The 13,724-nt window shown below is 45.7% G+C and overlaps 1 protein-coding gene across 1 annotated transcript in view; it reads left to right on the top strand.

Moving 5' to 3' along the window:
* HSD17B3 (hydroxysteroid 17-beta dehydrogenase 3) overlaps nucleotides 1-10,480 on the top strand; it is a 40,513-nt gene extending 30,033 nt beyond the window's left edge. Inside the window, exons 6-11 of the mRNA XM_032392990.1 lie at nucleotides 209-244; nucleotides 3,077-3,111; nucleotides 4,417-4,498; nucleotides 5,154-5,219; nucleotides 6,614-6,763; nucleotides 10,250-10,480. Of these exons, the coding sequence (XP_032248881.1) occupies nucleotides 209-244; nucleotides 3,077-3,111; nucleotides 4,417-4,498; nucleotides 5,154-5,219; nucleotides 6,614-6,763; nucleotides 10,250-10,348 (468 nt within the window). The 3' untranslated portion in view covers nucleotides 10,349-10,480. The remainder of the gene's footprint in view (nucleotides 1-208; nucleotides 245-3,076; nucleotides 3,112-4,416; nucleotides 4,499-5,153; nucleotides 5,220-6,613; nucleotides 6,764-10,249) is intronic.
* The last annotated feature ends 3,244 nt before the right edge of the window (nucleotides 10,481-13,724 follow it).

Raw genomic sequence — 13,724 nt, 5'->3', positions numbered from 1 at the left:
ATAGAATCATCGCGGCTCTCAGACGTTTCCCAGTTGCAGTGCATGCTTGGTGGCCATCAATTAGGAGCCGAATTTCCAGGCTGTGCAAGCGAGGAGCACTGCTCAGACACACAATGTTGCCCACTCTATGGTTCTCTAGCACTGACTACTTCTCAAGAGAATGTCTCAAATCCTCCAGCTAATTTGTGGTTGTGATTATTTATTACAGAGTCTCATCCACTGTAACATCACCTCAGTAGTGAAGGTATGTAGTCAATCTTTGTGCTAAATGCGTTAAAATGTAGTAGCTGTTGAAATCTGGCAATTCGGGAGAATTGCTTTCTTCCCTGCAGAAGTCTTTGACATTGAACTGCACTTGATTGAGAAGCCATGTAGTGGTCTTTTAATTGTCTTATTCTGTTTTCATCAAGAAAATACAGTGATGAATGTATTCTCCAGAGTATCTGAATCTTATTTTTGCATCCAGTTTTGTCACATGTCAGAACATATTAGGTCTGATGACACGGAAACTTATTCAGGACTCTAGGGCGACTTAAAAAAAATAATACCTTCCTCTAGTTTTAGTCTTTGTTAATGGTGGAAAGTTCAGTCAGTTTGGAAAAATGACAGAAGGCCTGGCTTGGATTTTCTGGACTTTGATGTTCAATAAATATTTGTTGAAGTGAAACTCAAGTTTGTATGTATTCTGATCTCATCTCAACTACTAGTTAGTTGGGCAGTGTTGTTGTTTAACTCCCTTGACCTTCAGATTCTTCATCTGCTATTGAAAGAGTGTTGGATTAAGGGATGTGTCAGGTGCCATTTGGCACTCAGGTTCTTTGATTAGAGTCAACTGTATCAGCATTTATAGGCATGATTCTCACAAAGTGGTCCTATATTGTGCCTTTGAATGAATAAGAAAATGGCACCCCCTCTGGGCAGACAGTTTGGAAAAAGGTGCTGCTTAAGAGTGGATAGATGATGCTTTTGGGTGAACGCAATGTTTCCCTTTCCTTTGAATGGGGAGAGCCGTTCTAACTGCCTGTGAGTGAACCCTGGGCTTTTGGCTTACAGTCACCCCCACAGCTGGACACCTTGCTCAGGATACAAAATTCACAACTGTGCATGGCAGTCCTTGTGACCACTCTGATTCACAGCAGTGAATCAGGTATGATCCGTAGTTTCATGGAGGAGGGATCCCAGTTAGGGAGCAGCAGGTCTCATCTTTACAGCATGGCCTGGCAGAGGAGGGCTGGTTTCCCAAAGGAAAACAGGATGCTATTAACATAAGGAGGGAGATGGATGCTGAACAAACCATGTAAAATTATTTTTAGGTGGATAAGCTGAGTTGATCGTCAGTCGTTCTTCTGTAAGCATACTGGTATTTTATAGTTTCCTGCTCAGTTTTTATTGGTACATACATTCTTTTTATGCTGAGCAATCAATAGTTTTTTTCAAACCCCAGCTGATGTAATTGTAAGTTTTATATGTCCAACTGTTGTCTGCTGCCTTACCACTAAAATCTTTCATGTTATTTTACACATTGATCTTTCAGGCTTGGTCCATTTGGTCACAGGGTTTCCTGAATGTATTTGACAACCCTCTGACTCCTTTAGCAGAGAATTGCTTTGATTTGCTAAAAAAATTTTTTTTATGTATATTGATAGACATTAATTGCTTAAATAGGGAAGAAAACTAATTGAAGGTTAGCTTTCTAAGTACACCATGCCTCTGTTGGCCACGCTGGTTGGAAGCATGACTAGCATCACTTAGTTACCCCAAAGGAGCCATCTGGAAATAGTAGAGTTCTCTGTCAAGGGCAGAGATGCAGGAATGAGTTTGTGGGCAAAGGGAAGTTCGGGTAAGAGACTAAATTTCGGGAGCCTTGAGACAGAGAGACCCACAAAGTCCAATGTTGTCTCTCTGTTGGGATCATTCGACCAGTAAGAATAGGGGATTCAGTTGGGAGGCTTTGAGGAAATGCTGGTGCTGTCCAGCAGCGCTCCCGTGGTGCCCTTCGTGAGGTGGGCAGAGCCAAGGGGAAGCTAACGGCATGATCTAGTCCTTGTGCTTCTCCCACCTCCCTCCAAACCCAGTATTTCTGGAAGTAGTCTATGCCACTACACGCCCCCACCGCTGCCCCAGGACAGTGGAAACATAATCTGGACGTCCCCAGGATTGGGCTCAAGGGCCTGCCCTATGGTGGCGACAGAGCCTACTAAGAAGCTCCTGCAGGGCCCCCGACAACTGGGAAAAATAGGCAAAATTTGTCTTCTGGTCTTCAATCTCCTTTATTTCTCTGCCCTTCTCCATGTGTTTGGATCCCTTCTCCTCAAACCTGCTCCCGAGACAAGGCCTGATGCCACTCAGTTGTACTTTTGAGAACATTTCAGCCTGTGGGTTTGCCTCTTCCTTAATTCTTAGAAGGGGTGCCTTGTAATTATGAAGTGAAAACTCTTTTAATGGGCTATTTAAGTTCCAGACCTGGTCAGGAAGACCTCTTCCAGGGCCAGCAAGTTGGCACAGGGAAAGGACTTCTCAACACTGCTGTAATTCCAATGGACAGACAGACATGGTCTGTCTATGGAGCTATTTCAGAGACCACCTGCAAGCTGCTTATGGGGCTGCTGTTGGATTGAGATGTCCTCTAGCTCGTGCCTCATATGTGGATTGTTCATGGACACTGGTTAGGTTTCCTGAGGTCCCCCCACTTCTAACTCATGGGTGAGGTTTATGATGGCCAACCTACTTATGCCAGAATGAAGAGTATCTGGGGAACCTCAGTGTTGATCTCATGGCCACAAGCCAATTTCCATAGTTTTTCACTGCCTGCATTTTCCAGGAAGACTTTAGCTTTATGGGGAAGAAATCAGAGGCCTCTAACCATTTGCTGTTCGTCTAGGTTGCCTTCTGTGGGTTTTAGTCAGACTCTAGTGTTGCCAGAATTACCTCCGACAAGTGTCAGCAGATTTTCAAGGCCACCTGAGAGATTAAGCTCATTTTCTGGCTTCTTCCAGCACCTGCTTCCCTAAGCCCCCACCCCCTGGATACTCCGCTCCTTTGTCAAGAGGGCTTAACTCTACCCCTTCTCTTATAGATGACACAGCTAATTCTGAAACAGATGGAATCAAGGTAAGGTCTTTTTTGTTTTTGTTTTTAAAGATTTTATTTATTTATTTATTTGACAGAGACAGACACAGTGAGAGAGGGAACACAAGCAGGGGGAGTGGGAGAGGGAGAAGCAGGGAGCCCGATGCGGGGCTCGATCCCAGGACCCCGGGATCATGACCTGAGCCAAAGGCAGGCACTTAACGATTGAGCCATCCAAGCGCCCCAAGGTCTTTTTTTTTTTTTTTGAAAAAGCACAGAATGGCATGGCCTCTCTGGCCTGGCAGTTAGCTGACCTGGGGACTTGGGATGGGGTGAAGGTGGTGGGCAGATAGGGTTCATCTGGCTGCCGCTTTAACCAATGGTAAAACTGTGATGAAGGACATGGAGATTGCAGGAGAAAATGTAACATTCTGGACCAGGCCAGCCTTGCAAACAGATAAGCATATTTGAAAGTCAAGTGTAGCATCTACTGGAGGAAGAGAACAGCTATTTCATCACATTATATTAAAAATATTAACTCATGTTGAACATAAAAGAAACTTCAGAGGTTGGCCTGAGATCAAGGCCATCTCTTGCTATTACCCAAACTTAGTGGTAAAAATCACCACCTCTCCGTGTTTCTATTTAGTCCATGGTTTTATTATCCTATTACAACAGCCCTTAGAGAACTGGCTTTTCTCACATGGTATTCATTAAATGCAAATGGTTGATAGTTTTATCTTCCCTAGAGGAAGAGGGGCTTGGCCTTGTAGTCTAATTTGCAGTTCCTTGGTTTTTCTGGATTGAACCCATCTATTTGAGAAGGATTAAAATTACCCAATTTCAAAAAGATTAAGTAAGGACCCTGGAGACTCGTGTGTGGGTTCCTGTGTGAGCAGATGATGGACTGTCAAATTCCACTCAAGACAGGATTCTGCATTTGACATCTGTCCTGGTGTGGGTCCTCTTTAGGGGTTAAAAGGGACCTTGAGCTCATGGGGTCACATTTGAGAAAGAAGGGTCCCTTCCCCCTTAATAAGACTGGCTGAGCTGAGTTGGTCCTCGGCATTTTGCTGGGGGATCTTTGTTGTAGCAGAACCCCTGTTTCCAGTCACCAGCCCTTGATGTCAACTGACTGCTGAGTGGCACCACTGTTTGGTGTCGTGATCCAGGCCGTGGGGACGCACCACTCATGGTTCTGGGGAGCAGAACTCGCCGTGCACATGGAAGTCTAGAGAGGATGGACTTTCCCGGCGAAAGTCACAGGAGCCCCTTCGCTTTCTTTCCTCTCAGGGTGTGGCTCATCAGGCAGCAAACTATTCAGAACTCTACTTCTTTGTGTTTTAGGCAGAAAGGCCTTATCTTGAACATTTCTTCTGGGGTGGCCCTCTTTCCCTGGCCTCTCTACTCCATGTATTCGGCCTCCAAGGTGAGTGACAGCATGGAGCCCAAGCTTCCTTCTCCTTCTTCCTCTTGTTTCTCCCAGTTGGCATTTTCCTCTGGACTTCAGATCATCTGGCAAGCTGATGGACATATTGGCCTGGAGGACAAGTGTCCAGGGGGCTTCTATGTACAGGGCCCGCCAGCAGATGTCTGGGTACAAATTAGAAAAAGCCATGGCCCTGGGGCTGATGGAGCCCTGCAGCGGGATAAGCGCAGCCCCCGTGGGACTCTGGGCCCCACTCACCTCCTTGCCTGGAGCCCTGTTCTCTTGCTGCCAGCAAGTAACACTGGAACTTTCTTCTGTCCTGGGGGCCTGGCCAGGTGTCCCCATGCCCTAGTCCTAAAAACAAACCCTTGGGGGTGGGGGTGTTCCCAGGCAGGGAGACAAGGGAGAGCTCTCCCTGGGTAGGGTCATCTATATGCAGTGGCCCTCGGCATGTATTTATCCCAAAATGTATGTTCTTGCTCATTGAGGGAGCTTTTTCCAGGCCAAGAAACAAAGTCCTAACTCCCATCAGACACACTGCTGCATTTTAAGGGCAAGCAGGTAGGCTCCCTGCAGTGCCCTTTGAAATCTGAAAAAGTGGCCTCCGATGACAAAGCAAGCCCTCCCCATAGGTGTTTTCTCCTTCTTGCTCCAGGCTTTTGTGTGCACATTTTCCAAGGCACTGCAAGCCGAATATAGAAGGAAAGGAATCATTATCCAGGTGAGGTCAACAGCTCTGGGTCCTTGGGATGAGGAACTGCGGTACCCCCTGGAGCTGGGGCCACTGCCCCCTGCAGGACCGGCTGTGCATGCACAGCCAGGGGGGAGGGTCTGCATGATGCCACGGAGTTCCTGTGACCATCACAGTGGCTCAGTGGCAGCTGAGCCACCCTGGTTCGGCCTGCTGCTCCCTCACGCATGCCCTGCAGGAGGCGGTGCCAGGAGTGAGCACTGCCTCAGGACAGAAACTGGGGTCTGGTCTGAGCACCCTTGACTCCCTGACCCAGGTACAGGAGACAGGCTTAGGTGGGAGGAATTGTGGAGAAGAAACAAAAGAAAACTGAGCAATCGATCCACGTTGGAATGAGGCAGGGGGCTGGGGGTACTTTGGGAGCTGTTCATCTGTGATGGGCCACAAAGATCCCCACGCTGTGGTTCTTGAGCAGTTGGGGAAGAGGTCCTTGGCTTCCTCTTTCACCGGCCATGGCAGAACCATCGAGGAGATGACCCTGTCCCAGCTGTCAACAGAACTGGGTTGTCACAGCCATCCGTAGTCTTGAGGTGTCAGGGACCGGCATGGGCTTGGTTCAGCAACATAGTTAGAGCTAAGTGCTTTCTGGAACCTGGAATAAACAATTTGCAGACATTTTTGTTATTGTTTGGGAAGAAGTTTTATGACCTACTATTAGAAATGAAAAAGGCACCCTCACAGTCCAATCTTTCAAATGATTGCTGTACGTACTGCTGGTGTCGGCTTTGCAGGCCACAGTGCGTGGTTGTTTATTTTTCTTATCACGACAGGAAAGATGATCAGGCATGTGTCACTCCTGGCTTGTAACTGAAGTGTGAAAGTGGGAATCCAAAGAGCTTTCAATTGCTCCAACTTTGGCTGTATGTGTTAGAAATAAGCCTCTTGCATTAGGGTGCCACATAAAATACAGGACATCCAGTTCAATTTGAATTTCAGATAATAACTTTTATTTTTTTTAGTATAAGTATACCCCATGCAATACTTGGGACATATTATACTGAAATTTTTTTTCCTTGTTTGTCTGGCTTTCAAATTTAACTGTCCTGTGTTTTTATTGTTGGTCCGGCCACCATGTTCTAAGAGATAATTCATGTCCTCAGTCACCTTGTGTGCATTTGAACCAGCTGACGTTGTGTGGCTAAGGCCTCAGCTTGAGTTAGTGATAAAGTTAAACAAGAAACCAGTTTTTCTGAGTAACAGTTTGTGCCAGCACTATGCCTTTCCAGTGCTCCATCATCAGGGGAGATCCTGAGGCTTCTTACAGAAGAACGGAGTTGGCAAACGAAGGGAGGGCTAGAATAGGGGTTCACTTCTCAGGGGTGGGCAGATTGCTCCCGTGTTATGGCCTTTATTCCCCATTGTAGGTGCTGACCCCATATGCTGTTTCCACCCCAATGACGAAGTATCTACACACCAACATGGTAACCAAGACCGCCAATGACTTTGTTAAGGAATCACTGAATTACATCACGATTGGAGATGAAACCTGTGGTTGCCTCACCCACGAACTCTTGGTAACTGACAACTTCTTTCTCAAAGCTCTGGAGGCAGGTGTGCGGGCAGTCCCAGCAGAGATCTTCTTTGCTATTGGAGCAACCAACCCTGTCCTTTCACGGCAAGGATCGTGCTGCCAGAGCCCATGCTGCTAAGCTGTCACACAGCCATGTGAAAGAGCATATGTGGCAAAGGGGGGAGGCTGGGGGCCTGGGGACTCAGCCCAGAGATAACCCCCACATTGGCAAATACCCTCACCTCTTTCCTCAGAAAGTAAGGTGGCTTCCTGAGCTCTTGGGAAGGGCAGACCAAGACACAGGGACCATCCCTGGGTGGGGCTGGGTGCTGCTCTCTTCTCTGGCTCCCTGTGTTAAGAAATGTTTTAATATCTGGCTCTCCAGGAAAAAACCCCAAACACTTTGGTTTGTAGGGTTTGCTGATTTCCATGGTTTAAATAATGCCCCCCCCCCCCCGCCCCGGCTGATTTTAAGCTCCCATTGTGTTGTCACTGCCCCCGAATTTAGGAACGTGTATAATTGGCTCTTGAGAGCAAGTTCAAGCTGGTTCTAGCACAACATGGACTCCGTTGAATCCGGAAGATTCAGTCAGTGGCATGTGGTATGAGGAGTTCTTACCATCCCTGGGCTGCTTTTAGAAGCAACCACAAATGTGAAACAAAGGTAGAGTTAACTTTTGCACGCTGATACTGAACACATAGTGCCAGGGTGGTTCTGTTTCCAGTGTCACCAAAAATTTTAGACAGATCTTTACTTTCCCTTCATATGTCAACTTTCTCCTCTGCCTCATGTGCTTTTCTGTCATGGGAATTAGGTTTCTCCCTACTCTCTTTTTCTCTCAGGTGCTAGAAGGAATACACTATATCTTCCCAAGCATTCCGTTACCCACTGGGACTTCTGGAGACTCTAGAAGAGATACTGAATTGTCTTAGAGGATCACTTGCAACTTTCACTGTAGAGCCTCAACAATGTGCAGAATCACCAATTTAACACACACTACAAAGTGGACATACAGAAAGAATATAAGATCTTCATTTTGCCTATTGCTGATCTGGTCTTTCTCCAGATTACTACTTGCTGCATGGCAGGAGAACAAATTAATGGAATGTCCAATGAGTTTAAATTTAGTTTGATCTAGTAACCTAAACTGGATATTTAGGAAATGTGCTTTCTGTTAATTATTTAAAGTGTTCAGTCTTTCTGGGACCATCCCTTTCTCCTGCCTCTCTCACTAAGATGATATCAGGGAGAAGAATCTTCATGATCTCCTGCTGGTCCTTAAGTGTGTGTGGCTTTGTCCCATATTTCCTGGTGGTTGTGCACCTTGCTAATGTATGGCTCTGGGGAGCAATGACCCTTTCGGCTTGGCCAGTGAACTCCCACCTACTGAGGACTGCAGAGCCCTGAATCTCTGCTACTTCCCCCATGCAGCCATAGGCCTATGGTTCATCTGGATCTTTGGTTCATAAAGGCCCTTTGGCTCTCACTTCTGTATCAGCATCAACACGGACTTGACCGATGCTGGAAAACCAAATGTCAGCACCTCTCTTGCCATGCTGAGATAATGTTCTATGGTTGCACTCCCGAAGGATGGGGGCAATATCTCCTCCTTTGCCCTCAGTGCCCCTCTTACTTATTTATCACATGTTCATATTCTTCACCAATCCCCTGGTCCCCCAGCCCTCCACCCAGCCTAGGTCCACGTATAGAAGGACACACATCCTTTGGGATGTTGATGTCTTATATGGAACCCATTAGCATCAGTCTTGAGACCATAGCCTGGCTTGCAAGGTTATTGTCTTGCTACACAATGCGATTCTAGATGTCAAAAGTTGAAACAAATTTTTTTTTGGCTTTTCTCTTTTGATTTCTTGTGTAACAAATCAAATCTCTTCTGGCAAATAGATGCCAAGAACAGACTAGGCAAAAGAGTCTTTGTGCCTGTTGAAGCAAAAGAGAAGACAAAGGAGAACATACAAATCATTAAAGCGCTTAAGGCCAATTTGGCGTTTGCTGGAATTTAGAAAAATCATTGACTCTAAAGTTTGAGCAATCAAGTAGAATCGACTGGTAAATAAGCAGAAAAAGGCAAGGCAAAGACCACATGGTCTTCACTCCCAAGGAGTTTTAGGGCAGGAACTAGGGCTGGAATAGAGCCTCTAATGTAGAGTCCATGTGGTACGGGGGGTTACTTCACTTAATTCTCCTAATCATCTTGTAAGACAGATCATTTGATTCCTGTTTTACAGTTGAGGAAACTGAAATTCAGAGCTAGATCAGATGCCAAAGTCCACTTGGCTGGTAATGGTGAAGCTAGGGTTTAAGTCCACCTTTGTCCAATGCCGTGCTTTCCCTGGTTTCTTCTAAACCGTCCTTCTAGGTTGGGAGGAGGTAGACAACAATGGAGGCAGAAGAAGGGACTTTTAGAACATTTTCTAGGGACCTGGAACTTTAAATTGGCTGACTTCACTAAGCCAAAACATTTAGTTTAAGGCAAAGCTAATGAAAGGGCTTGATTTTGCTGTGACATTAAAAAGCTCTAAAGGGGAGAAAAATGAAATGCCTAAGGAAAAATTTGCATTCACTAATTGACTCGGCTAGTGGATGAAGGGTTCTATTTTGTTTCCCCAGAAGCCATCTTTGGTCCCCTGCTTTGAAATATCTCAATGAGTGCAAGAGTCTGAGAATCTGAGCTGTCTGAAGAATAGGAACACTCCCTGAAAAGCTCACATTTTCCTCTGGTTGAAATCCTGTTGTTCAGTGGGGAGTAGGTAGGTTGAGGAATGTTGGATGCACAGGATTACACTGTGGACAGAATGACTGCTTCTGGGTCCTGGACCTGTCTTACAGGACATGGGTATGATTTGAGGGCAAAAGGTCTTCCAACGCCTGTGCCTACTGCCTGATGTGCATCCAACTAAGCATTCATGCCTTGACTTGGAGCCCCCCTCGATGCCCCCCCCCCCCGCCTTTCCAAGCAAATGTTCAATGTTAGTGATTTATACTTTGCTGTGTCTGACTTTTGTTCATGAACTCATCGATGCATTTGTGTATTTCCTTAGTGCCTACTCTGCCTCAGGCATTGTGCCAGGTGGTAAAAGCATTTCTGGTTGTTTTCTGGAATCTCATTTTAGTAGAACCTTGGTAAAAAGAACATGAAGACACTGGGAGATTGAACAGTAGGAAGACGAAGTGCTTGCTAAGAGAAGGAGAAAGGCGGGTAGGGTGTTACTCGGGGCACAGTTCTCTTAATTTAGAACTTCCTTGGGGCTGATTCTACAAGTGACTGTTTTGGTTTCTGAGAAAACCTTGTTTGCTGAGAAAGGTCATAAGATCTTTAAATTTTAGCATGCACTTAAAAGATTTTGAGACTTAAGTTCAGCAGTCAGAAAAATATTTTTAAAGATGATGAATATACACTGAGCTGTTTCCTTCTAACTTGCTTGCTCTTCTTTCTTCCCCAAATACTCATGTTTTTGTCTATTTAAGCGGAGCTTCCTGAGCCTGATCCCATCATGGGTTTTGTACAGCAGCACATTCCAGAAGAAATACATGGACTACCTCAAGCAGAATACCAACACCATATAGTCCAAGTGGGCTGACGTGCCATCCAGCATTGTTCTCTTCACCATGTTCCCTGTTGACTGCAGAAAACTAAGGAGCCCCTGAACTCCCCTGAAGCTGGAGAGGCTGTGTCACAAATACAGTCCCCAAATACAATTTTTTTTTTTTTTTTTGCCATTTTACTTGAGTCTGGAGATCTTTGGGAAAACTGTGATGTCAACACGTGTTGTGCGGTGGGGTTTTAGGGTTTTGTGTGTGACAAGATGAGGGTGTCTTAGGGGAAACTGGAAGAATTTCTATGTGGGATTATAGTATAAATGTGGTGAGAAGAAAGCCTCTGATACTGTGAATATTGAGAACATTTATACATATAAGCCACTTTTATAGCTACATTAAAGAATGTCAAACATTACTAAACTTTGCCAAGACTGCTATGGTTCTCGAGCACTCAAACGGGGCTCCTCAGAGACCCAGGAAACTCTAGGGTAAGGTGTGGGGGCAACAGCTACAACAGGCCTGTTTCTGGGGCCTCCCATTTCAACGAATGCAGAACCAGCTGTATCTATTTTATTTATATTTGGGGTTCTATGTCAGAGTGTGTTCGTAAAAATAAAACAGAAAGGCATACATTGATAAAAATAGCTGAAAAACCATTGCGCTAATGTAGGAGTTGATACCTGCAGAAATCAGATTTTTATAGGTCTCCAGCTTTGGGGATGCTGGGCCAAGGGCTTTACTTGTCAACACATAGGGGGTGGTGTGTTGGGAGAACTCCTGGCCGTCAGCTCTTGAGGGAGTTGGAGGGGGAGCATACCAGCTGGTGACCGTGTTTTGGCTGGCCTTGGTCAATCTACCCTGTGCTTCCCCCAAGACATCACCATGCTCTAGGCACTACAGAGGCTTGGTGGCACTCATCTTTTCTGAGACCGTCATTGGCATTTATGGTGTGAGAAAAGAATTTATGTACTGCTGCTCTAGTTATAAAAGGAGTCTGGGAGATCTGGTTGTAATTTATGGGGCATTTTGATGTTTTGGGGAAAGCACAGGGTAGATAGAACATTTAAAACCTTGGTAAACTTGGAAATCATGGCCTGAAATATCATAGCTTTTATTAAACCTGCTCTGGGGAAAAGAACTGGGAAAAATTCATTCTGAGGCATGGCTATCTATTTAAATTTTCTCAGTTATGGGTAACAATAATAACTACAGTACAGAATGTTTTTATGGTACCCATAGGTATTGGTTATTTACCTGTTGTCTTCTGTCCTAAGCTCCACATTTCATACTCTGATTGTTGATGGGTTGGGCTGGGAAATTTCAGGCTCAGGTCTTAAGACGCTTATGCCAGCAGGCTTTGTGTTAGATTCTGCCCGTGGGAGGCAAATTTGGGAGAGTAAAAGAAGGTGAGGGCTGAGGGAAACTCCTTCCTGTTTGCATTCTTGTTACCATCCCTCTGCGGAGGGGACAGCATTAGCCAGACTCCACACCAACCAGGAAGCCGGATGTTAGCACCAGTCCCACAGTGCCCCCTTTAGGGAACTGAGCATTAACCATGCAGAGGCTCCCCCTTGGAACACCTGGTTCCTAGAAACACCACCTCCTCTGCTGGTTCTACCAGCCCTGCAGTTACTGATAACTGAGTTACTAAGTATCCTCTTTTTGCTCTTTCAGCCTTCTGCTGTGGTGTCACCAATTCCTTCTACCAAATCCCTTCTCTTTGAAATGCTCAGTGTGCTTTCTCTTTTTGTCACTGGTCCTGACTGAGACTGCGCTCAGCTGATTATCTTGCCTGATCTGGGATTAGGCTGGATGGGTGGACTTTTTTTTGACAACGAAGAATCAGAAACTCTTTATCAGTCAGGGTCTCCAGAGGAAACAGAAGGCATGATTGAGCAATTGGGGGAATTATTTGCAAATATGTGGGGAGGGTGTAGGGAAGTCATCAGAGCTAGGAGAGTGGTGCTTTCGTTACCATATAACCTTAAGGGGCTGGGAAGGGAGCATTTATAGACCCAGTGAGAGAGACAGAGCAAGGGAGGTGGTGCTTGGGGGGAGGGGGAGGAAGAAGAAGAGGGACCGAGAAAGAACAGTGTAAGGAACACTGCCGCAGAGGAGCTTGACCTCTAGCTGAGAGATGCTGCCAGACTTTGGCCACACCATAGACAGGGAGAGAGGAATTGTGATATTGTGATTTATAGTAAGAAATATGTAGGTCATCTTCATCCCCATTCCTTGGAACTTCCCAGGTGATAAAAGCAATAAGTGTGACGGGCGCCTGGGTGGCTCAGTCGTTAAGCGTCTGCCTTCAGCTCAGGTCATGATCCCAGGGTCCCGGGATCGAGTCGCACATCGGGCTCCCTGCTCGGCAGGAAGCCTGCTTCTCCCTTTCCCACTCCCCCTGCTTGTGTTCCTGCTCTCGCTGTCTCTCTCTCTGTCAAATAAATGAAGTCTTTAAAAAAAAAAAAAAAGAGCAATAAGTGTGACATTTGTTATTCATAACAAGACCCTTTCAACCACAATTTATGTTAATGAGGCGACTTTTGGAAAGCCCCTAAGGATGGGAGCTGGATGCCAGGGGAACTGACCATGTGATTAGAAGGTTGGAACTTTCAGTCTTTATTCCTCAACCTTTGCGGAGGGTAGAGAGGATGGAGGTTGAGTTCAATCACCAATGACCAATAATTTGATCAATCATGCCTATGTCATTAAGGCTTTATAAACTATGGAGTTTGGAGAGCTTCCAGATTGGTGAACATGTGGAGATGCTAAGAAGGTGGTGTGCCTGGAGAGGGCATGGAAGCTCCACACCTCTTCCCCTATACCTTGTCCCATGCACACCTTACATCTAGCTGTTCCTGAGTTGTATTCCTTTATGATAAATCGGTAATCTAGTGAGTAAACTGTTGTCCTCAGTTCTGTGAGCCATTTCAGCAAATGATTGAACCTGGGGAGGGGTTGAAGGGACTTTCTTTTTTTTTTTTTTAATTTTTTTATTGTTATGTTAATCACCATACATTACATCATTAGTTTTTGATGTAGTGTTCCATGATTCATTGTTTGTGCATAACACCCAGTGCTCCATGCAGAACGTGCCCTCTTTAATACCCATCACCAGGCTAACCCATCCTCCTGCCCCCCTCCCCTCTAGAACCCTCAGTTTGTTTTTCAGAGTCCATTGTCTCTCATGGTTCGTCTCCCCCTCCGATTCCCTCCCTTCATTCTTCCCCTCCTGCTATCTTCTTCTTCTTCTTTTTTTTTCTTAACATATATTACATTATTTGTTTCAGAGGTACAGATCTGTGATTCAACAGTCTTGCACAATTCACAGCGCTCACCATAGCACATACCCTCCTCAATGCCTATCACCCAGCCACCCCATCCCTCCCACCCCACCCCCCAC

Source organism: Phoca vitulina, unplaced genomic scaffold, assembly GCF_004348235.1.
Source record: "Phoca vitulina isolate PV1807 unplaced genomic scaffold, GSC_HSeal_1.0 scaffold70, whole genome shotgun sequence".
In the NCBI taxonomy this organism is placed as follows: domain Eukaryota; kingdom Metazoa; phylum Chordata; class Mammalia; order Carnivora; family Phocidae; genus Phoca; species Phoca vitulina.
The sequence above is the reverse complement of the archived record's forward strand: the minus strand, read 5'-3'. Positions and strand labels throughout refer to the sequence as shown.